Source organism: Ciconia boyciana, chromosome 22, assembly GCF_034638445.1.
Source record: "Ciconia boyciana chromosome 22, ASM3463844v1, whole genome shotgun sequence".
NCBI classification, from domain to species: Eukaryota; Metazoa; Chordata; class Aves; order Ciconiiformes; family Ciconiidae; genus Ciconia; species Ciconia boyciana.
In genome coordinates, this window is record NC_132955.1 from 6,001,519 (window position 1) to 6,025,502 (window position 23,984).

General features: G+C 50.4%; 1 protein-coding gene across 1 annotated transcript; it reads left to right on the top strand.

Annotated features, from left to right (window-relative positions):
* Nucleotides 1–57: 57 nt before the first annotated feature.
* Nucleotides 58–22,265, top strand: EFTUD2 (elongation factor Tu GTP binding domain containing 2). The gene is made up of 28 exons (XM_072885905.1): nt 58–191; nt 567–676; nt 1,560–1,725; nt 2,227–2,305; nt 4,565–4,640; nt 4,910–4,975; nt 5,231–5,266; nt 6,170–6,260; nt 7,389–7,471; nt 7,967–8,133; nt 9,244–9,368; nt 11,037–11,100; nt 11,479–11,569; nt 11,989–12,124; nt 12,402–12,529; nt 13,512–13,705; nt 13,848–13,959; nt 14,164–14,304; nt 14,694–14,795; nt 15,304–15,386; nt 16,567–16,653; nt 16,941–17,067; nt 17,528–17,615; nt 18,146–18,264; nt 18,752–18,846; nt 19,680–19,833; nt 20,826–20,933; nt 21,600–22,265. The coding sequence occupies exons 2-28, from the start codon at nt 572–574 to the stop codon at nt 21,693–21,695; spliced, it is 2,919 nt and encodes a 972-aa protein (XP_072742006.1). The 5' UTR covers nt 58–191; nt 567–571; the 3' UTR covers nt 21,696–22,265.
* Nucleotides 22,266–23,984: the final 1,719 nt, after the last annotated feature.

Sequence of the window (23,984 nt, forward strand, 5' to 3'; positions counted from 1 at the left end):
CGGCCCGACCCGCGGCCACCGGGACCCCGCCGGGACCGTCCCCGACCTCGCCCGCCCCGCCCGCCCCTTCCCTCGCGGGAGCGGCGCTGACGGCTGGCGCGGGAGCGGCTCTGTCGCGACAGGCAGAGCGGGCAGCCCGGGGGCCTTCCGCGGCGGTGTCGGCGGCGCCGGCGGCGAGGGCAGCGCGGCGGGTGAGAGCGGGACTGGGGCCGGGGCCGGGGCCGGGGTCGGGGTAGGCCCGGGGGATCCGGGGAGGGGGCGGGGGCGGTGGCGGTGAAGGTGACGGCAAAGGCGAAGGCAAAGACGAAGGCGAAGGCGTGGGGAGGGACCCGGGGAGGGGGCGGTGAAGGCGGAGGGCGCTCGGCGGGCAGGCCGGGCCCTCGTGGCGGTGCGGGGCTCCGGTGAGGAGCGGGCGGGCCTGAGGGGTCGCGCACGGTGCAGGCCGGGGCCGGGGCCGGGCAGGGAGCCCCGGTGCGGCGCAGGGCCGGGTGCTGTGGGCGGCTCGGGCAGGGAGCCGTGGGTGCGCGGGGCAGAGTCCGCACCCTCCCCCGACCCCTTCCCCGCAGCCAGCATGGACACCGACCTGTACGACGAGTTTGGGAACTACATCGGGCCGGAGCTGGACTCGGACGATGACGACGACGAGTTGGGCAGAGAGTCCAAGGATCTGGACGAGGTGAGCGGTGGGGATGGGGGGAGGGGCAGCGTCTCATGGGAGCCTGGTGCGGGCCTCATCCTGCCCCCTCCCCCACGGGAGCAGGGGCCGAGCGCCACAGCCTTCGCAAGCTGCCAGTGACCCCTTTACCGTTCCGGGCTCCAGTTCTGCAGTGGGGCTTTGTTCAGCGGTGGGATCTGACTCCTGAGGATCAGAGAGCATTTGGGCTTTAAAGGACTCAGCAAAAGCTGCCCTCCTGTTCCTGTCATAAAGGGAAAGACAAAGTTTCTGCTTGAATCACGGTTAGAACTGGGCGCTTCTGTAGCTGAAGCCATATTTGGCTTTTTTATTTGTGTTCGATCAAATGGAGGATCCGTATCCATCCAGTGAGGTCTTCAGGCTTTTAGTAACAGGCGCTGATGCTACAGCACTGTTGTAAGGAGCTCAGCTCCCAGATGGTGAAGGCAGAGTAAGACTCCACAGACACCGGAGGAGAGCGACGAGGGCAGGGGCACAGCAGAGGCTGCTGTCCCACGATGGGGGAAGTATCGGAGGACCGAGGGAGCCCCTTCTGTTCGTGCAGTTTGTCTGAAAATGATGTCTGTGTGTGGTCGGGGTGTGTTGTGTATGCGAGCGAGGGGCGGGCGTCGCTGCAAGTGCTCTTGCTGTTCATTTTCAAGCCGTCCCTCTGTCCCACAGTGGGCAGAGGTGTGTTGCTTACAGGAGACACCTCTGCAAGCTGCTCTGCCACCTGATGTGAGGTGCCAGGGCCGTGTTGGTGGTTCCCTGGCTGGGTTTGTAGCTCTCTTCCGATGCATGACGCTGAGCGTGTACCTTCTGAGGTGAATGGTGTTTGTAAAGCACTTTGGTGCTGGCAGCAGCTAAATGTGAGCATTGGTTGCAGCTCGAGGATGATGATGATGATGACGATATGGGAGACCATGACGAGGACCACCCTGGGATGGAGGTGGTGCTGCACGAGGATAAGAAATACTATCCCACCGCCGAGGAGGTCTACGGGCCTGAAGTAGAGACAATAGTACAAGAGGAAGACACGCAGCCTCTCACTGGTAAGTGGTGAGGAAGCAGCGAGCTGGGTATGGAGGGAGGAGAAGACTCTTAATGGATCCTTGGAAAAGTGAAAATAATATTCCCTGCCATTCTCCCCGTCAGTTTTTATGCCCCTTTCAAATTCCCACTCAGCCCCAGGAACACGTAGACTCTTGTTTGTCTAGCGGTGTGCAGATTTTGGCACTTGGGATTAGTAAAAATGTCAAACAAACTATCTTTTGAAGAACAGATATGAGTAGATACTGGAAAGATACCTAAGGAGAAATGAAAATGCATTAAAGTCATCTCATTTGATCTTTCTATAATAGAATAGAATAGTTCAGTTGGAAGGGACCTACAACGATCATCTAGTACAACTGCTTTTATAAAAAGATAAGAGAATCTGTCGGCTTGGAAATTGTTTTGTCTGTAAAAGTCCCTGTTCCCTGCGACCGTTTCTGAGCCTGCTGGGTTCAGGGTCTCTGGTAACGGTGTTCTATTGTTCTTTCTCTTGTTTTCAGAGCCTATTATTAAACCTGTGAAAACCAAAAAATTCTCGCTGATGGAACAGACGTTACCGGTCACCGTCTATGAGATGGAGTAAGTAATATGTAACGGTTGGGCTCAAGCCATCTGTGCTGTGATTTCCTCACTCTTTGTTGTTTACAGGCAAAGGTGGGGAGGCAGAGTGGTGTGTACTGTGTGGAGGAGGCAGATTTCGGGGGGCATTAGCTTTGTTTCTTACTGACACCAGCAACAGAACTGAGTGCAGCCATTTCCCAGATTTTGAACCAAAAAGAAGAGGAAGAAAGTACAAGAGTAACCATTTTACAGAGATTTTTCCCTCCCCATGATGCAGCATAGTGTATAGTTTTCTGACACGAGAATGTAAATCTTACCTTGACAGCTGATACAAAGCTCGATAATCGGAAACCCTTGTGGTGCAGATTTGCTGAAAGCAAGTTTTCTTGACTGGCTTAAGAAATATTTATACAGTCAACGTGTGGCACGCCTCATACTGGGACATTTTGGGTTGATCCCAGTGCTGTCTGTTTTGGCCCAGTAGTTGATCCCTACTGCTGTCTCAAATTAATTCCCGTCTATCCCGGAGGAGTTTCTGGGGGGGAATTTTTATGCCACTGGTTGTATGCAAAGGTGCGTTGTAGGTCAGCATAACGCTGCAGCTAAGCTGCACTTCTGCTGCACTTGATGGCGTCTGCTGGTTGTGCCCCACAAAGCAGCCCCTGGAGCACCAGGGTTGAGAGAAAACCCTGGAAAAAATTCCTAACAAATTTAAAAACCAAGATATAATATCTCATGCAACTTTGGAAAGAAATAGAACCAGTTGTTTACTTTCTCTATTAAAAATATATAATCTTAGCATCAACGTCTACATTTTGTCGATGGGTGGAGGGGCTCTGTATCCTCGCGCGTATAGTGCTTCTGTGTGTTGTCTTCTATTTGAGGATGAACAGATTGAGCTGCGTGAGTGTCTCGTTAGGCTCATCTTTCCATGCGCCACTTCATGGCTAGTCAGAGCTTTTTCCAATTTTTTAATAGTCGTCTTCAAGTGTAGATCCCAGAACCAGGTGCAGGCTGAGTAGCAGTTCCCTGTGTGCCAAACAGACCCCAGCGTGAGCAGTCTCTCTGTGTATCGTCAAGGATGCGGTTATTTTCCAGCAGTAAAATTTCACTGGAGTTCGTATTCAGTCAGTTGGTTACTTGTATGCCCAGGACCTTTTTGGAACGACTGCTGCTGGGGCTGTCCCCTGGTACTGTCAGTTTGGCCATGTTCATTGATCAGAGAGATTTTTGATATAGCCAGATATAAATCAAAGAGCCAGCTGGGTCGTATTTTTCTAAGCAGTCCATTTTGCTCTTATTCAATGACCTGTACTCTTCATTATCTACCGATTTCCTGATCCCTGTGTCCTCTGCTCGTTCCATCTGTAATGAATTCCTCTTCATCCTGCTCGTTGATATAAATGGTTAGGATGGGGCCAGGAGAAATTCCCTGTGGGACTTAACCAGAAACCTGCAAGCTTGGTATTGATTTCCCATTTAGCCTTATTTTAAGACCAATAAGTAAGCTTTTAATCAGTATTATTATTGATTTTTGTATTTTTTAAGCTCTTAATCAAAATGTTGTACGTTAAGAAGTCTACCGCATCAGTGAAAATTAAATCTTTAAAAAGGAGATTAGTTGACAGCACTTATTTTCTGCAGACCCATAGCAATGGATACTTGTTTTATAGCCTCCCATTATGTTTTAGAGGAGTTGGTAATTTAGGATCTCAATTACATTTTGGCTGGGATCCGTGCAGAAGCGACCGGCCCATCATTACCCAGCTCAGTTGCTGATTCTAAAAAGATTTAAATTTCATTACTGTTTCCCTGAGTTCCTGGGAACATCACTGTTTTAAGACTTGAAAATCATGATTAATGGTCTGCGGAGCCCCGTGGCTGCCTTTTAAAACTGCGTGGGGTGCTTGTTATCCAGCTCTGTGGTTTACTTGACTGCCTGCCACTATTTGAGTGGAAGTATTTAATCATCTGAGTACGTGGATGTGACTTTTGCTCTAATACTGACTAGAAGAGAAGAAAAATATTCAATAATATTCCATCACTGGCAGTTTTACCAGCTCCGTATCCTCCCACCCACTGCCATCTGTCTAGGACTCCAACTCTCTTGTCCTCCCCATCTGGAAAGTGGGATTCTTCCTCCGCAGGGCATTGGCAGAATGAAAGTTTGGAGAGGATTCAAGGGGCACCTTGGGTAGAAAGTGTAGCTGAAATGGCACCTACTTTTATTAGACACAGCAGAAGCCTCCAACAGTCTTTTGTATTTTGTTCCTCCAGTTTCCTGGCAGATCTGATGGACAACTCGGAGCTAATTCGAAATGTGACTCTGTGTGGGCACCTTCACCATGGCAAGGTAGCGTGACAATCCAGCGTATATCGGGTAGTAGTAGTGATCTGTTTGGTGCTTACTTTTACCATTGCTCTTGATTCCTCGATCTCCGCAGCAGCAGTCTCTTTCTGCTCCTCTTGCTAATGCAGTTATTTGTAGGTTTTCTTTCAGCCACGTGGAAATAATAACACGCCCAACTTTCTCTGTACTGCTGCTGGAGGGATGGGATTGTACTTGTATTTATCTGTCTGAACCCAGTCACTTCCTTTCTCTTGTGGTCTGATATTTTTCAGACGTGTTTTGTTGACTGCCTGATAGAACAGACACACCCAGAAATCCGGAAGCGCTATGACCAGGACGTAAGTGAGCTTTTGGTATATTCCTGCCCTGGGGAACATGGGTTGGCTATTGCACTCAGAGGGAGCATGACTGTACGTGGGGAAAATGTGGTTTAGTGATTAGGAAGTAGGACTGGAAAGCCAGAGCTCAGTCCCAATTCTGTCTCTGTCACTTGCTTGCCACCTTAACCATGTGTAAAAAGTTGTTGTGTCCTGCTTCAAACTTAATATTTAATACCAAAATGTGATATTCTGACTTTTGTTTTGTCTTTGCAGCTTTGCTACACTGATATATTGTTCACAGAGCAAGAGGTACGTGAGTCTTGTAGAATAGGCAGTGATTTTTATCCAGTTGTCTCATGCTTTACTCAGTTACTTACTGTAGGCAGTTTCCTCTTCCATTTTAACAGTTTTTTGTGGCTTCCACATTTTTATTATTTTCTTTATCAATAAAATGATCTGCTCCTCTTGTTTCCCTCAGTAAGATCCCTGGTCCAACTTTCTTCCATTTCCTGCAACCCTCATGTCCATGTATGACTTTATTTATCTGAGACAATAACCTGTGTAATGATGAAAATCTATACCAGAGTTATCCCAGCATATGAGTAACTCCTATTTTCTCTGAGGGAAAGAGGTGGAAGGGGTTCGCAGCAATGATGGATGGGGAGAAAAACTATGATTTCAAAATAAACATACTTCTCCTCTGTTTCCTTTGACGGGAACTCTTAGCTGGGTGCTCTGACTCCATGTGGTTGGGTGTGAATGGGAATCTTATTTTGTCCTACTTGTTAAATATTGTCATGACCAGAACAATCCTATGAAGCATTTCATTCTCTTCATCGTAATGCTCTACTTTATACTCTGGATGATCAAATCTGATGCTTTGAGGTATAACTTGATAGCAGCAGAAGGGTAAAAGCACAGAAAAACATGCATCTTCTGTCTCTGGTGTTGCATATTATACTTCCTCAGCTGAAATGAGGCATGGATTGTGCAGTGGTAGCTCACCAGTCTGAACCAGTATGGATGGAGGAGCTGGGCTGGATACTGCAGCAACCCGAGGTTGTTACTCCCTCCCTGGAAGTAACAGGATGTCCTGGATGGATGTTTACTTCTTTCCATCTTTCTGATTTTCCTTTGGTCATCTTTTACATCTTTACATGGTGATGTATGTTTTTTCCTTTTAACTGATAATCCTGGTTTCCTGTTTTTCAGAGGGGAGTAGGGATCAAGAGCACACCAGTGACTATTGTTCTGCCGGACACCAAAGGAAAGTCTTTTCTCTTCAACATCATCGACACTCCAGGTGATTGTGTAATCCTGAAAATCCTGTTTTGGGATGCACTTAGCTGAAGGCAGCTTGATGTGTGGAGCAGATACGTGACCATGTGAACCAAGGTTTCTCTCATTAATAAACCCCTTTGGTCCTCTGGATAGTGCTATTGACAGGAGTAGAGCAGTGAAAACATGTACAGTGATGGTTAATGAGGGCCTTCAAAGAGCTTTTGTGTTGGATTGCGGTGGGATTGTGTAGCATTGGCTCTTGGAAAAAAAAAGAAAGAATCTATACCCTGCAACCTCACTGATTCATCTGGAAATGTCACTTAGGTGCAATGAAACCCTGGGAATTTTTTCTTCACAGATGGAAATCCATGTTTTGTTTTGTATTTTTTGTAGATGATTCCAGCCTAGTCCTGAGCCTTTAGCTAAGTTCATTCTTCTGAAATCACTTCCAGCAGTAACGACTGTGCAGCTGGCTTTTAGTCAGGCTTGTGTTTCTGATTAGCAGGCCTAATTGAGGGCTAATGGGGCTGAAAATGTGTTTCACTCAAGTATATGAGAAGCACATGTAGAACTGGATTTTCCAGGTATCCTGCACAGTGGGCACCGTGCTTTTCTCAAATGCTGTTGCCCCACAGTGAGGCTCAGCAAGTTCCCTCGAGCATCTGATAAGCTCCTGTGGGGGGAACATAATGACGGATCAATTTGTTGTAAGAAACCACGGCCAAACTTTAGGAAAGAGGGTCTTGGGACTCATCTGTTGAGTTACAGCTCAAGATGAGGGAGGTTAGAGCGCAGGAGGAGACTGGAGGGAGAGGCATCTGTTGTTCTTTGGTGAGAAGTAATCTTCCTCCTTTTCCTGAAGTACTTGCACAGAGCTGTTAGAAAAACAGTAACAAATGTGAGGAAAAGTGCCTGTTAAATGAGTTGTTGTGTTTATTCTCAAAAAATAGCATTAAAGCTGAAGCGAATCCCCAACGGAGCTCTGGCAGCTGCTCCTGGGTCGCTGTCTGAGGAGGAAGCCGTCTGTGTTCTGCCTCGCTGGATACCAGTGACCAGAGCAAGCTGCAGAGCAGAGGGACGGCTTTCTACACTCTGCACTGCTGGTGTCAGGGCTTACTCTGGTTCTCCCTACCGTTTTGTGTTTTTGAAGGTCATGTCAATTTTTCTGACGAGGTGACAGCTGGCCTTCGTATTTCGGACGGCGTTGTACTTTTCATTGATGCGGCTGAGGGGGTGAGTGCCAGGTTGTCCTAGGGGTTAACTTCAAAACCTCTTCCTCTGGAGTCTTTGATCCTGCCTTAGCATGAAGGCCTGGGATGGATTCAGCTTTCCGGGGTGAAGGGTTTTTGGAGGACAATTTGGGAAGCGAGAGTGTTTTCCGGCCAAAACGGGGAGTCAGGCTGCTGGCTTCTGTGTCCAGGGCTGACGTGATGCGTGTGACCTGTAGGCTGATTATCTAACTTGTTTGCATCTCCATCCCCGTGATACCTAAAATGGAGCAAGTTATTTATATCGGAGATGTCCAAGGGGTAGGATTCAAGGAATTTGGTCGGGTTAGCACCTACTTTTAAATTTCAGGAATATTAGCTGATCACTGGTGGCTGAGCTTAGGCTTTTCTACAGAGTTGCAGCCCTGCGTGTAAGGGTCGCTGCTTTGTCTGTCACGCCCTAGATAGCATTTAGTGGAGGGCTTTCGCTATGGGTGTTTGTGCTCATTATTCCCTGCAGGTGATGCTGAACACAGAGAGGCTGATCAAGCACGCAGTGCAGGAAAGGCTCGCAGTGACCGTGTGCATCAACAAGATAGACCGACTGATCCTGGAGCTGAAATTGCCACCTACAGACGCTTATTACAAACTCCGACATATTGTAGACGAAGTTAATGGTCTGATCAGGTATGGGTGTTTGGGATGCTGCATTGTTAGTGCTTGCTGTCCCTGTTCCATTGCAGGTGCTTTTCTTTGGGAGGCCTATGTGTGCCTAAAAACTCATGAGTTTGTCTCTTGATATGTTGCATCACAGAAAATGGGGCAGGAAGAACCATTGGAAATTCATCTCAGACAATATATTAAATTATACAGGAAGTGCGAATCCTGCCTGAATTCTGACAAGCTTCATGGGATCAGCTCTTTTTCCCCCATTAAAAAGTAGGGAAATTGGACATATGACCAGAGCAGGAAATTTCTGTGCTCCCAAATGTCTCAAATACACTGAAATTGTCCAGGCTGTATCCCCAATTGTAGGCTGAGATGTTTCAAAGCTCCTCAACATTTGTTACAAAACCAATAGGAACTTGCTGTCCCAACCCCTAAACAGAGACTATGGTATTGCTATGGTCAAATCTCCTTCCAAGACCCGGCCCAGAGAAGGGAGGGACATCTTCTCTAGCTTTCACAGTAGCAATGCATCGTTTCTGTGGGTTCTTCTGCATCCCGGTGATGTCCTTAACAACATTTTTCCCTTCAATTTGTGTGTGTCTGCACTGTAGCCTATATAACCCCAAACTGAATTTGCACAGGAGCTCACTTGCATGTCTCTCTGTTCAGTTGCTACTGGCATCAGGCAGCTCAGAGCAGGATAATTTATCCTGGCTAGCATGCTTGTGAACTCATTAAAACTGTTTCAATTCAATTCTATCCCTACGTTATTTGCCTTGTATTATCTTTTCCCTTGCTTGGTTGACCAACTTTGCTGCCTTTTTTTAGGGGAAGAAAAACCCTACCTGACAAAAAATACAAAGCGCTTGTGCTGGTAACATTTTAGTTCTAGGTCTTTAAATATTTCTTTGTACACTAATGCTTTGAAATTTATAGTAATAAAATCATACTGACCCTGAAATTCCGATGGCAAGCATGCTGCAGCCTGTTTTAAGGTGCTGTTTGTCAGTGTAAAATCCTTGCCTATCACATACTGCTGTTTGGTGTGGGAGGTGGATTTAAGTGTCTTCCTTGGTTCATAACATTGATTTCCCCCCCCCTCTCTCTCTGAAAACCATCTCCTCTCAGCATGTATTCCACCGATGAGAACCTCGTTCTGTCGCCCCTTCTGGGGAACGTGTGTTTCTCCAGTTCACAGTACAGCATCTGCTTCACGCTGGGATCTTTTGCGAAGATTTATGCAGACACATATGGTGAGGATTATTCAGAAACCTTGTACACTTTAACATCTCATTTCCTTACCTATTTTGTTGAGGCTTTCTAAGCCCAAAAGCTGTGGCTTTCACTGCACATATATGGCCAGTATATGTCCTCTTGAAATTCTAGGAGTTGAGAGTTACTGCAGATCTGACCCCTGGGTGGTAAAAAGCAAAAATACAGTTCTAACTTGTTTTTAGCTAGATGGTTTCTCCTGATAAATGTTTCTTGAGTCAGAAGCCAATATTTTATACATACCCTTAAGTAGAAAAAAATAAGTCCTGCTATGGCAGTTGAAGGCAAGTGTATATGTTGTGGTTTGCCTCCTTATCAGAACAGCTCAGAAGTGAAGCAGTTAAGTTCTGCCTGCCTTTTCACAAAAGCCTCCAGAGTCTGAGACTCAGCTGCAGCCGGGCACAAGCTTGGTCCACAAGGTTTTGCACTCTTGCCCTCTTTCTTTTTTAAGAAACTGTCTTTTTCTGGCTTTGATTTAATTTTCTGTTCCCCAGCTGCCCACTCAAGGCAGTCTGCCACTTGTAAAAGTGGGCCTTTTGCTTGCATTAGCCAGCTGTACAGCCAAGATATTTGAAGTCTCACACTGGGGAATTTGGGGTGATCTGTAGGAGCCGTGAGCAGGGGAAGAAGGATGTTGTAAAGCAGCTGGCCTAGCTCTTGCAAAGAAGTTAGCCTGAGGGAGGATGAAGTTGTAGAGGTCAGGGACTGATGTGTCAGGACTATCGTGTGTCCTCGTGAGTTTGGAGAAATAAATGAGCTCCCTGGGCATCACAGCATTAACTCAATGCCTGCTAGGATGATACCCCTTCTTTGGGGGACTGATAAAGATGCAGGCACAGTCGGGAGGAGATGCCATCCGTGTAGGCCAGACATGAGCTGAACGGGTACTTGAAGTCAGTAATATTCGATTGTGGCCACCAGAGATTTTATGTGCAGCCACCACGCTTCAAATAACATGAGTTATAGTAGTTTAACTGTCAAAACCACAGCCACCATGAAATTTCTTATGCTTGCACATCTGCCCACAGCAAAAGCTTGTTTGGAAACTGCTGTAAATTATCACTGCTGTCTTATTATTTGTAAATCTACCATGACAGCCAAGCACTACACTATTCCTTCAGCACTTGGGTATTTGGCTATGCGATTAGTGCATCATCTGAAAAAGAGAAAAGAACCTGGAGATGTTCAGCAAGGCAGAAAATGCTTGTGATAAGCCTGCGGGGCAGATGGGGTGTAAGCCATCCCAGCACCTTGGCACTACAGCGTCAGGTTGCAGCGCTAACATTTGGAAAATGAAGCAGATGTAGCTGGGTTCCTGCAGCGCGGCGTCTGGCGGGCCAGGTCTTGTCAGCTCTAACCTTGTGTGTAATTGAGAGTTGAAATGTTCCTGAGAAGCAAGTGTGCGGACCCACGGTGTACCTGGGCTGCTGCTGTTGTCCTCGGTGGACTGTTTTCTGCCTGCCTCTCTGCCTGGTCTCCCCAGGTGAGGGCTTAATCATTTATTCAGAACACCAAGCGTTCACTCAGCAGCATCAGTCCATTAAATCGAATCCTCAGGGTTGTTTTAAAAGCCAAAAAACAAAGACTTCTAAGATGAGAGAAATACAGTGACATCTGAGAGACTTTTGTCATTTGGTTTTTCCCTTTAGGAGATATCAATTATCAGGAGTTTGCAAAGCGGCTTTGGGGTGACATCTACTTCAACCCGAAGACGTAAGAAGCCTGTTTAAATGTCCATTAGTTTATTGATGGGATTTTCCCTCCTTTCCCTGTAAAACGTGGGCTAGATGACTATCCAAGGTCCCTTCCAACCTGAGTTGTCCTATGATCCTGTGATGGAGTAGTATCTGGGAAGGGTTGAGTCAGGCCTCCTGCTTGGTGTGAATCCATGTGGTCCTCCTGAATCCCGTAAGTGGGAGCAGAGAGCCTTTTTCAGCCTTTGTTTGGAGTAAGCATGACTCCTGTGTCCATGACTGCTTCCCAGGGAGACTGGGAGGGAGAAGATAACCTGGGAAGGGCAGAGGCTGTGTTTGCGGTAGGGGTGCTTGCAGGGTGCTTGCTCCTCATGTCTCTCCTTTTATCCCTCAACAGCCGCAAATTCACTAAAAAGGCCCCAACAAGCAGTTCCCAGCGCAGTTTTGTGGAGTTCATTCTGGAGCCCCTGTACAAGATCTTGGCTCAGGTATGTGGTGGTTCATTTTCCTTCCCGCAGTTCCAGACAGGAGCAGCCAAGGGCTGAACACTGGGGGGTGGTGTGTCTGGTGCCTGTGGGGACTCGCCTGTCCTGTTATGCAGCAGGATCTTCACAGATTTCTGGGTTTGGGGGTGCAGAGCAGCGGTGAGCAGCTCCTTAACAGTTATTCCTTGCAAATATAGCCCTATATTTGCACAGTTAATAGAGCGGCCTTTGCTCTTTCTAGTCTGCTCTGGATAAATATCAGCCAAGTGATAATTTGAACCAGCCAGCCAGTTCTTGTGTGAGCTCTAAACCAGAGCAGGTCAAGAGCCCTGAGGGTGACGGCTGGTGTGTGAAGCTGCACCTGGGAGTTACTATCTTGGATCTCTGCAGCAAAGCTGAGAGTGATGCTTTTTGTCTTGCAGGTGGTGGGGGACGTGGACACGACCCTGCCCAGGACTCTGGATGAACTAGGCATCCACCTGACCAAAGAGGAATTGAAATTGAACATTCGGCCCCTCCTGCGGCTTGTCTGCAAGAAGTTCTTTGGGGAATTCACAGGTAAATGCTGTTTGTCTTCCCACTACCCTAGTCTCACATCAGCAGAGTTTACTACTGTATTACAGCCATGGAGTGCTCACTTGCACAGGTCTCTTCTCAGCTTTCCAAATATAAAATATTAAGCCATTTGCCCAAAGGACAGCTTGAGACACTGCTCACATCTTCCCCATTGCTGTGGGTGCACTGCAGTCAGAATGGCTTTGCCTCGTGTTTATTGGAGTCCATTTATTTCCTCTACGCTGCTGAATCGTGTTCTCATGAAGTATTATTTTTCCAGGCTTTGTGGACATGTGTGTGCAGCATATCCCCTCCCCAAAGGTGGGAGCCAAGACGAAAATCGAGCATACCTACACGGGTGGCGTCGACTCTGATCTAGGGGAGGCCATGAGTGAATGCGACCCTGACGTAAGGAAACTCTTCTGCTTGCTCTGAGTGTCCAAAAGCGTGGCAAATATGCCCTCCTTTCGCTGCCTTGGCGGGGCAGCTGCCTCCTAGACAGCCATCTGCACAGATTTGACTTCCAGCATTTTGAAACCTCTCATCCGATACTGAAACAAATTTCTTCACTCTGAGAAACTTTAGCTGCCTGCCAGGGCAGCCCTTGAGAGAGAGAATTGTTTGACAGCGTTCAGAGAAGAACAGGACCAGGTCAGGACTTCAGAGCACGTGGGAACTGCAGGGTGATTTTGTGCCCTTTTGCTGGCTTTTTGTCCCTTTTCCTTGAAGTTTTATTCTCTCTCCAAACTCTGAGAAAACTGATCTGAACTATACTGATAAAAATAACCCTACATTAGTTAGTCAGCACCTTTCCTATCAAAGCCTTGCAAAAACCTTCCTCCACAAACAGCTTGTACTGAGCTGTCATTCAGAGTTGTCTAGAGCCACCAACGCCAGCCAGCAGCTAGTGAGGAATTTGCCTGTGACTTTTGCTCTAATGTCTGGAAAGAAAATGAATCGCTTGTTTTAATGAATTGTGATTACCCACATAAAACTATACAGCGGTGACTGTCACCAGATCACCAGTTGTGGAGTGACCTTATGGGACTGAGAGCTGTGACCTGTGGAGGCTTGGGTGCTCTGCCCTGAGCTGGTTTGCAGGCCAGTAGATGACATTTCTTCTTATGGCCTTGTCCCAACCACTATTTACTGCTCCACAAGAGGAGGCAGGATTGCTCCAGAAAAGTCCACCAAAGTTGTTCCAGGGGTTTCCATACAGGGCAAGGAGATGTAAGGCTTCCAGTGGAAGGAAATTGTGGACTTGGCAAGTCAAAAGAAGTATTTCTAAGTTCCAGCCCATTAATCCCTTTGTATCCATGAGTCCGACCAGGTCTGTGTCTGTTTCTTGACTGTATTTTGAAAGAGGCTTATTTCTCTCTCTCCTGGAAAGGGTCCGCTGATGTGTCACACAACGAAAATGTACAGCACAGACGACGGCGTTCAGTTCCACGCCTTTGGCAGAGTGCTCAGTGGTACCATCCATGCTGGGCAGCCTGTGAAGGTCCTTGGAGAAAACTATACCCTGGAAGATGAGGAGGATTCCCAGATCTGCACCGTCGGACGCCTCTGGATTTCGGTTGCGAGGTACTGAAAGCTCTGGCAATAAGTTCATTTGGGAGAGGAGTTACCTGGAGTCGTTGCTGCCAGGGACAGGGAGGAGGAGCCGCTGCAAGGGGCCTGAGGCTGGCAGCAGCGAGCGCTGCAGTGATGCTCCCCTGCCTTTTAGGTACCACATTGAGGTAAACCGGGTTCCTGCTGGCAACTGGGTGCTGATAGAAGGAGTGGACCAGCCCATAGTGAAGACTGCAACCGTCACAGAGCCTCGGGGCAATGAGGAGGTACTGTGCATAGCTGGTATCGCTCAGCCTTACAGAGAGTCAAGGTGATGGAGCGCATCCCAAAAGCTCCAGTGGTGAGGTTAAAGCTTGCTTGCCGAGGTGCCAAGGCACAAGAGCCACTAAGGGAAACAGAACAGCTTCAAACACCGTGTTCAACTCCATAATGATGCAGAGGTTCAGTTCTTTGTCCTTCTCTGTTTTCAGGCTCAGATCTTCCGTCCTTTGAAGTTCAACACCACATCTGTCATCAAAATAGCTGTAGAGCCGGTCAACCCCTCAGAGCTCCCCAAAATGTTAGATGGTCTCCGCAAAGTCAACAAGAGTTACCCCTCACTTACTACTAAGGTATTTCTGGTGTATGTATGGCTGTTTTCAGCTCATGCTGTGGGCTACCTTGTAGGCTGATCTTAAAAACAAATAATTTTTTGCTGTAGGTTGTTTTGTTTGTTGTGGGTTTTTTCATGCTGTGGCAGTTGATCTCATAAATCATGTGGAAATAGCAGAAAACTGTAAATCCAGCAGAAAAACACACACCTTGCTGTGCCAGGGAAGCAGCTTTCTGCAGAGCATATCAGCACTTTCTGCTAGAAAAGGCTGTGGGAGCTTTCCTTGGGGTGCTGTGATCCTAACCAATTTATTTAAAGCTAATACTTCCTCAGGCTCGTGTAGGAGCCTGGAAGGCAAGGGCCTGTGAGCAGTAACGCTGTCAGTTGAACCCCTCTCTTATTTTTCAGGTGGAAGAGTCTGGGGAGCACGTGATCCTGGGGACGGGGGAGCTCTATCTGGATTGTGTGATGCATGATCTACGGAAGATGTATTCAGAGATTGATATCAAGGTGGGGAAATGAGAGGGATTTTCCCAGCTGGGGAGGGGGTTTTGTCTCCCTGTCTCAGAAGAAGGGGAAAATAAACTTGGCCAAATGTACAGCATGGATTTTGTCAGGTCCTTTTAAAAGGAAAAAAAGGGCTGTTAGGGTGCAAAAGTAACACTTAGAGCCTGACTGTGTCACACCATGTGACTGAGAGCCTGAAAACTGGCTTGGAGGGAGGCGCGTGACCATGTTCCAGCCTTTCCCTGTATTTCTGCTGTTGCCTGGCCAGCATCAAATAAATAAATTGAGCAGAATTTTGCATACCTGGCATTAGGTTTAAATGTTCCGGTCTTGTTCGAACGAAGGAATTGGCAAAGCTGCCTGTGCAGGCCTCAGTGGTTCATACGCAAGGCTGATTAAAACACTGGCAGATGAACCAGTTTTCTCTTGTAGGTGTTCAAAGGTTTCAAACAGTCTCTTTAAAAGCAAAAAAGTACATGAGAACCTTACAAAGCTGTTGTCGTTATTCCAGGTTGCCGATCCAGTTGTGACATTCTGCGAGACGGTGGTGGAAACATCCTCCCTAAAGTGCTTTGCTGAGACACCCAACAAGAAGTAAGAGCCCGTGGGCGAGCTGGGCATTGGAGGCAGGCAGATGGAGGGGTTCGCTGGGCACTAGACTTCATCCCCTCCAAGGGCTCTGTTCTCGGTGGCCATTGTCCAGACAAGTGGCACATGGCTGAGTTGGTAGCCTGCTGTTGCAGCAGCTCTGCTGAACCCCTCAGTAACACACTTGAGTCCCAGGGATGTTTCTGTGCTTTGTAGGAACTCTCAGAATGGAGGGAATAAAGACAGATCCACATCCTCCTTTTTTTTTTTTTTTTAGCTAAATTTCACACCTCCTCAGCAGTTTTGTGGTGTTTCCAAGACTAGGAGATGTATTGGGATCCTAGAGCAGGTGCCAAAGAGCCCAGTGCTGCCTTCAGTAACTCCCCAAACATTTCATGAGCAAAAGCTTTGTCTTCTCTTATTAATTCTTGATCTTGAAACGGATTTTTTCCTTCCTGCTGATGCACTGGTTTGGTCTCATCTTCTTCCTCCAGCCTGGTCTCGTCTTCTTCCTCCAGCAATGCATTGTGAGATACATGTTTGAAAGACAGGGGCCTGGGAGGAAACATAGGCTGAAGAACCAGGATGAAATCTAGGCGCACCGGACATTTTAATGCCTGAATTTTCAGGGAAATCATGATCTGTCATATGCTGAAGATGGCTTTCATGTGTTCCCCTGTGGTTTCTGGTTCTTCTTACCATTTTTTATTCTGATACACTCTCTCCATGGTTGGCAACCTTATTTTTGGGAACAGAAAGGTTCCAGTCTTAGGTCAGTCTTTGAACAGTTGGGCATGTGGAGTGACCTGCTCTGGGAGCAGTTCACTTGCGTTGGTGGGATTCTCCAAGGCAACATCCTGTGTGCCGGACACAGTGAGTGCTGGCTCTGATAGGGGCATCTTGCCTGGCCCATGGGCTTCCTTCTGCAGCCCGGACAAGCGCTGGACATCTGGCAGGAGGATGGAGCCATGCTGTCCCTTAGCAGTCTGCTTCTGGAGATGAGCAGACTTCGGAGAGCAGTTGTTAAGCGCCTGGGCTGTCTTTACAAGCAAGACAGTAATAGTGAAGGACACAGATGGCTTCATCTCCCTAGCTGTATTCGAGGCAGTGCATAGTCCCTGAGGTCCTGCCAGTTACTCCCATTTCCATCATTCTGCAGACTAATTGCAACCGTCTCTCTTCTCAGGAACAAGATCACGATGATTGCTGAGCCTCTGGAGAAGGGACTCGCAGAGGACATTGAAAATGAAGTGGTCCAGATAACATGGAACAGGTATGACCGATCTGGAGAGGGCAGGAATCTATCTAGAATCAAATAATTGCGGAAAAAAGAGAGTGCTGGGGTCTGCAAGGTGCACAGTATAAGCCAACAGCCTCTAGGCAGGGGTCCTGCATTCAGTCTTGCTACCAGCTAGTCCGTGAGCATCCCTGCCCCAGCAAACAAGTTGCTCCAGGTAAAAAGTTGAGACCCTTTTATGCCTGAAGGGAATAGGGTTGTAAATATGCTGCAAGTGCAGGTCGGATACTTGTTTCCTAAAGTTTCTTCCTTTTTTCTATCAGAAAGAAGCTGGGTGAATTCTTCCAGACCAAATATGACTGGGATTTGCTGGCTGCCCGTTCCATCTGGGCCTTTGGGCCAGATGCCACTGGCCCAAACATCCTAGTAGACGATACGCTGCCCTCAGAGGTGAGAAACACAGGCGGGGGGGTTATGTTTTAGTGAGACATTTGTCCTGTGGTGCCAAGAGGTGACCGCTCCTTGCAGAACCTGCAGCAAGGTCCTAATGCTGTTGGAGTGCTTGTTGGTTTGCCATATCTCAGATCTGCTGTACTTTCTCCACCATACTCCTACACGGGCTAGCAAATCGCCTGTTATTTTTCAGGCGTTGCTATTTGGGCAATGTCCTCAAAACTGGTAACTAATTGGCCTGCCTTTCAGCATTACCAAAATACGGACTCTTTAATTTATAGCTCTAGATGCCAAACTCTGAAGATGATGCTCCTGAGCTGTGAGACGGAGGGATGGACTTTGTGGGTACCAGGGGGACATTGCTGCTCTTCTAGGAACTGGCTTACAAACACTGGGGTCTGTCTGTTACTGTCTCATGATGCAGATTTGGTCTCTGAAGCAGTCTGTCTGTCTGTAGGTGGACAAGTCGCTGCTGGGTTCTGTGAAGGACAGCATTGTGCAGGGATTTCAGTGGGGGACCAGGGAAGGGCCTCTCTGTGATGAATGTAAGTAGGACCTCTGGAGAAGTGGAGCTAATAAGATCGATTAAATTCTTCCATCTCTAAGCACTCAAGTGATTTTGCTGGTGCAGTCCCTCAGTGGCCAGTTCCCTTCGCACGCCACAGCTGGAGACAGCTCTGGGGATGGGTGACAAGGGAGGTAACAGAACCTCCCGCTCTTTCCTGTCTGCAGGTTCCACCCAGGCACCGGCACTTGCCGCCTGCCTACAAACTAGGCCCTGTTAGCTGGCAGGCTGGCTCCCCCAGACTTTGGCTCTGCTCCTCCTACAGTTCAGGTGCAGACCACTGAGCGCCCTGCAAGATAAGTTGCTGAACTGCCCGTCTTGGATATGCAAGGATTAGGATATGGTCATACCTTCCCTGCTGGAATTAAATTTAGGAGAACTTCTGGTGGCTCTAGGTCTTTGTCTGGATGTTTGCTATGTGCTCAGGGCCCCTGGGGATGCATGGTTGGTGCTGGTACAGCAGAGAACATCCCCCTCGAGTCACTTGCTATCATTTCTGCCCTTCCTCAGTGATCCGCAACGTGAAGTTTAAGATCCTGGATGCAGTGATTGCTCAGGAGCCCTTGCACCGGGGTGGAGGACAGATCATCCCAACGGCCCGGAGAGTGGTGTATTCTGCTTTCCTGATGGTGAGGACTACGCTGTGCATGACAAAGACTGAACCTCGTGCTGTGCTGGCTCCTGTGGGCTCCAAGGAGCGCGGGTTGCACATGTGCTGCAGTATCTGCCCCAAGGATGTTGGTTTAAACTGACACATTCATCCATTAATGTTTCCAGCGCCCCTGTGGGCTGGCAGGCGGGTTTTACAAGCAATCACGTTCCAGTCTGGCAGGAAACGTGTGCATCTGCTCTGTCTCCCTTTTTTGCTACTGTTTGGCTTGCTGGGAAGGGTGGGCATGGGGGAGAGGGAAGCATATGACTCATGGCCAGAAGGAGAAAAGCTCCTTTCAGTGTTTGTTTCATGTTGGTTTGGGCAGCCATGGCGCAGCAGAAACCCTTTCATTCCCAGTCGGGCACTGCGTTTGACCAGAGTATGCCAGTCCCTGACTCTTACTTGTACCAAATTGTGTTGGCACTGCTGGAGGCTCAGTGGCTTGTGTCTCTTTCTCCCCACAGGCCACCCCTCGCCTCATGGAGCCCTACTACTTCGTGGAGGTGCAGGCTCCTGCCGACTGCGTATCTGCGGTGTACACAGTCCTGGCCAGGCGGAGGTGAGCTGCTCTGACCAGCTGCTGTCACCCTAGTATGGCAAAGCAGCAACTGCTTGCTTGGGGTGTGGGTTGCTAGAGATGTTCACAGTCCTAACACTGCTTGTAAAGTGAGGAGAGAGGGTGAAATCTGTACGAAGGGACAGCTGAAAGCTTCCTTGACTGATCCCAGCCCCTGTGCTGTGTGGGGAGGTGATGTCCAGGATCACACACAGCCTTTGGTTTGTATCTGGTTCTTCCTGAGTGTCAGAGAGAATATATAAAGGAAGATGAGACCCCACCGGGAGCACTGTGTTCAGCTCTGGGGCCCCCAGCATAAGAAAGACATGGACGTGCTCGAGTGGGTCTGGAGGAGAGCCACAAAGATGATCAGGAGGCCAGAGCACCTCCCCTATGAGGACAGGCTGAGAGAGTTGGGGTTGTTCAGCCTAGAGAAGAGAAGGTTCCGGGGAGACCTTATAGCGGCCTTCCAGTACTTAAAGGGGGCCTATAGGAAAGATGGGGAGGGACTCTGTATCAGGGAGTGTAGTAATAGGACGAGGGGCAATGGTTTTAAACTGACAGAGGGCAGGTTTAGATTGGACATTAGGAAGAAATGCTTTACTGTGAGGGTGGTGAGGCACTGGCACAGGTTGCCCAGAGAAGTTGTGGATGCCCCCTCCCTGGAAGTGTTCAAGGCCAGGCTGGATGGGGCTTTGAGCAACCTGGTCTGGTAGAAGGTGTCCCTGCCCATGGCAGGGGGGTTGGAACTAGGTGGTCTTTAAGGTCCCTTCTGACCCAAACCATTCTATGATTCTATGATATAGAGGAAGACTAATCTTTTGACGTGTTGACAGAGGCCACGTGACGCAAGATGCTCCAATCCCGGGCTCCCCTCTCTACACCATCAAAGCCTTCATCCCAGCCATTGATTCATTTGGGTTTGAGACAGACTTGAGGACCCACACGCAGGGACAAGCCTTCTCGCTCTCTGTCTTCCACCACTGGCAGGTGAGTCCATGCCCTGGCGAGGTGGGGAAGAGGGACATGGTAGAATCAGGCAGAATCAGGTGCTCTCAGTAGAGCTCGGTGCCATGGCTCACACAGGGCAGGACAACTTCTCTGGAGAACATCCTCAAAGGATCTTGAGTTCAGGAGGCTTCGTACGCTAGCTGTTAAGTGCCTGCCAGAAGCCAATGGCTTTGTTCCAAGTCACATCACCCTTTGCCCTAGCGAGGGAGCGCTGAATGCTGCTGCTTGCTGAGCGTAAGGGTCCTTTAGTGCTTGGAGAGAGGACGTCCTCGTCTGGGAGGAGGGAAGGTCTTTGGGTGTGCTTGGTGCTCTGCAGCTTGGGGAGCAGAGGGCTTGAAGCAGGGCTTGGACTCGGTCATCTGCTGTAAGACATGGGTTGCCACACTTTGGCTTTGCCTCTTAGAGAAGGCATTTTAAACCTATGGGAAACAAGGTTTGGGGCAAAATACTGTCCTCTGGCCACTTCCCTGTCTGGGGCAAATGGAGTCTTGTGGGAGCTATCACTGTGAGCCTGTGAGGTGCACAGCTACTTGTGGTACAGCCAGGTGGGAGCAGCAGCAGCGACTGAGCTCCAAGCTCTGGCTTAAAGGTCAAGATGTAAAAGGCCAAGGCTTGGCTCTGAAAAGAATAAGTGTGCCTGATTTCTAGAGAGGGTTGTGCTGACTGGGACCCATGTGGGTTGTTGTGGTTAGCAGGTTTTTAGAGGTCTTGGAGTACACCAGCAAGTGGGGAAGGTGGGACGTGTTCTTGGCTTTGGTTAGCAACACTGTATTAGTGACTCCTTGCGGGAATGATCACAGTAGTGACGTGACAGTTTTTCTGTGCCAGGAGAACAGATGGGGTGTTGGGGCTGTCACACCGAGGCTGGGGCTGTCCACAGGGCCCAGGAGTGTTTCCCGCCGCAGTTCAGGCTCTCCAGGAGGTTGAACCAGCCCCCAGCATCGCTCTCACTTCCTGGCCCTGTGTTTCAGATTGTACCTGGTGACCCCTTGGACAAGAGCATCGTCATCCGACCCCTGGAGCCCCAGCCAGCCCCGCATCTGGCCAGAGAGTTCATGATCAAGACCAGGCGTAGGAAGGTACGTCTGGGAGTAGTCCCTGTAGCGTCCCTCTGTCCATCTGTACCAGCAGCTGAGCTGTTGCAGTGTTGTCCCTTGGGCATGCCACGTCCCCTCTGTGTTCCCAGAGTGGACTGATGTCCTCCTTTGTGCCTCGGGACTTCCCTCGCTCTTGATCCCTCATGCTGCCTGTTGGTGCCTGTGATGGCCCTGTGAGTGACTCATCTGGCAGCGACTCCAGCCAAAAGCGGGGTTCTGCAGCATCTGCTGAGCCCCGCTCCCTCCCTGGCACCCATCTGACCCCTTGGTGGCCTGATTTAGTCCATTTGTCCTCCAGAAAAAGCAACAACTGGTTTCTGTGCTGGTTTAGTGAGCTGGACTGAGGGGTTGGAGGGGCACCTGGGACCGCAGAGGGAGTGGAGGGAATCAAGCTCCCTTTTGGGAGGGCAGTGAGCTGGTAGAGACGCTCGGCAGCAGCAACCACACATTTGCAGCTTCCTGAGAGACTGTTAGATGTCTTCCAGCTGCTGAGCAGTGCCTGATCCCTTGCAAATTCTGCCTCCTCTGGAGCCTGAAAATTTATCTTACTGCGGGACAGCAGGGCTTTTTTGTGGGATCTCTGCAACGATGGCTGTATGAGTGCTGGCTGCCAGAGGAATAACCTCTGGTTTTGCGGTTACTCTGCAGGGCTTGAGTGAGGACGTGAGCATCAGCAAGTTCTTTGACGACCCCATGTTGCTGGAGCTGGCCAAGCAAGACGTCGTTCTCAATTACCCCATGTGAACGTGCTGCTGTGGCTTGAGGGCTGACCTGAGTCCTGGCCGGCGTCTGTCTGTCCTTCCCCATCCCCGCTTGCCCAGCCCTGGCTCCTGGACACTCGGGGCATGCAGGGAACTGCTCCTCAGGTCGCTCTTTCATGGCTGTAGAAGTCTCCCTGGGCATTCATGGACTGTGCGCTCAGGGCCTGCCTCGTATAGGGAGTAGCCCTGAGCGCTGATGCTTTTTTTATTAGTCTTCAGCCGTTACAGCCTCCAGCGAGGAGATTTTCCCTTCGGATAGGCTCTCTCCAGGCACACGGGTTATCCCTGCCCGCAGCAGAGCAGCGTGAATATAATGTCAAGATTACTAAGGACTGAGTGTAAACGTGCGTTGAGCGTTGGAGCTTTCTGCTAACCCTCTCCTGGCTGCCGGGGGGTGTTTTGCCTTGGGCAAAGCACGTGGTTGGGCAGCTGAGGAAGGTGGGGATGCTGGGGGGGGTGCTTCTACCAGCCTCCCCAGGAGAAGAGGCAAGTGTGGCTTTTACCTTTTTTGTACACCTTTTCTGAACCCTTGTAAACGTTTAATACAAACTTCCACACAGGGCTCAGTCTGATTGCGCCGAGAGAAGGCAGCACTGGGAGGGGATCTGCCTTCACCGGTGCTCAGAGCACGCGCTGCCACGATTCCCTCTGTCCTCAGGAGCCCCCCAGGGTTCCGTGTCCCCCCGCCATCCTGGTCCTGCCTGCAGTAGCTAACTGACCAGCAGCCCAGGGCAATCCCGTGCCGCACTAAGATTTTCTTCCTTTCTCACCAGGTCTTGGGCTCCTGCTGTGTTTTCAGCTGCTCATGCTCCGAAAGGTTTTTAGCGCTCCCTCTCTTCTCCCCTGTCCCAGCTCCTCGCCCTGTGTCCGGACTTGGCCCCGGCTCCGCTCCTGAGCACGTGCTGTGAAAGTAGGGCCGGTTTACATCTCGTGGAGGCATTTACACCCTCTCTCTCCCTGGCCCCGCTCTGCTGGTGCGGCTGCCCCCCCAGATTGAGCCTCGCCTGGGATCACCCTGATCCAGCCGTGCTGAATTCGGCCACCACAGCCTGGTCCAGCCCCAGAGACTCGCCTCTGGGAACCTGCCCCAGAGCATCCCGCATTTGGAGGGGCTTGAGATGGCTTGGGGGGGGCACACAGCACCCCAGGAGCAGAAGGTAAAGCCAAGGACACCCCCCCAAACCTCTGGTGGAAACTGGGAGGCACTGGGCTGACGTAGGCACAGGGGATAGGAAGCAGCTGCGGGAAAGAGCGTCCAGCCATCCCGCAGCGCACCGGGTCTCTGTGGAAACTGGATAGCGCGGGGGGAAAAATCAGGGCCACCACTCGCCAGCGGGGCTTGGAAACCGGGGAAGGGGAAGGATTTCCTGCTGCTGCCGGTGAACAAGGGCATCGCCCGCGTGCGCTGCCCCATCCCGTCTGCCCGGCAGGAGGGCACGCAGGGCCCGGGGCTCCAGCCGTATCTCTGGGCTCAGCCTTTCCTGCCGGGCAGTGCGGGGGGGTTCCCCATCGCCTCCTGCATCTGCCCCGGCACCGGCACCGCAGCCTCACCAGCGGTGCACTCCCCTTCTGCCCTGGGGCGAAGCAGGGTTCAAGCGCTGCCTGGTGCAGCCAGGACCAGCCTTGCTCCCTGGCTGAGCTGCCTGCGGCCTCACCGTGGCTGCTTTTCACCTCCCAGTACAGCCCAGCACCAAACTGGGCCCCTGGGGACCAGGCCAGGCATCTCCTGGAGCTGCGCATGCCCCCAGTTGCTCACGCTGGGGCTGCAGCAGGATCAGTGCCCGTGGGGCCGACGGCACGCTCGGTGCTGCACAGCACGTCCCCGGGGTTGGGGGATGCGACCCTGGCTCCGGAGCCAAGCCCTCGGCCGCTCTGTCCCATTGCGGCGAGGGGTTTTGTCCCAGGAAGGGGACATCTGTCATTGTCCCAGGGTGGCTCTGATCCCAACCCTGGGCTCTCCAGGGCCAGACAGTGGGGCTGGAGAGTCCCTTGGGGGCACCCGTACACCCACGGGCAGTGGCGCTGGTCGCCCTTGTCCTCCGGAGAGCAGAACCACGGGGCTCTCCAGACGGGTCCCTACGGCTCTGAGCGTTACCCCGGCTGTTTCACCCCAGGAGGGGTGGCAGGATACGGCCCGGGCAGGCGTGGGAAGAAGCCGGTTCTCACGCAGGCGGTTCCCAGCAGCTGGAAAACGCTGACCCGCGGCAGGGCCCGAGCGGCTGCGCGAGCTCTCGCAGCCGAAAACCCGGCCCCGCGTGTGCGGGCTGGGAAT

Coding starts and splice junctions, on each gene's coding strand:
- EFTUD2 (XM_072885905.1), top strand. CDS start 572: ATGGACACCGACCTGTACGACGAGTTTGGGAACTACATCGGGCCGGAG. Junction 9,369..11,036: donor GATTTATGCAGACACATATG/GTGAGGATTATT, acceptor TTTTCCCTTTAG/GAGATATCAATTATCAGGAG. Junction 18,847..19,679: donor ACAGTCCTGGCCAGGCGGAG/GTGAGCTGCTCT, acceptor ACGTGTTGACAG/AGGCCACGTGACGCAAGATG.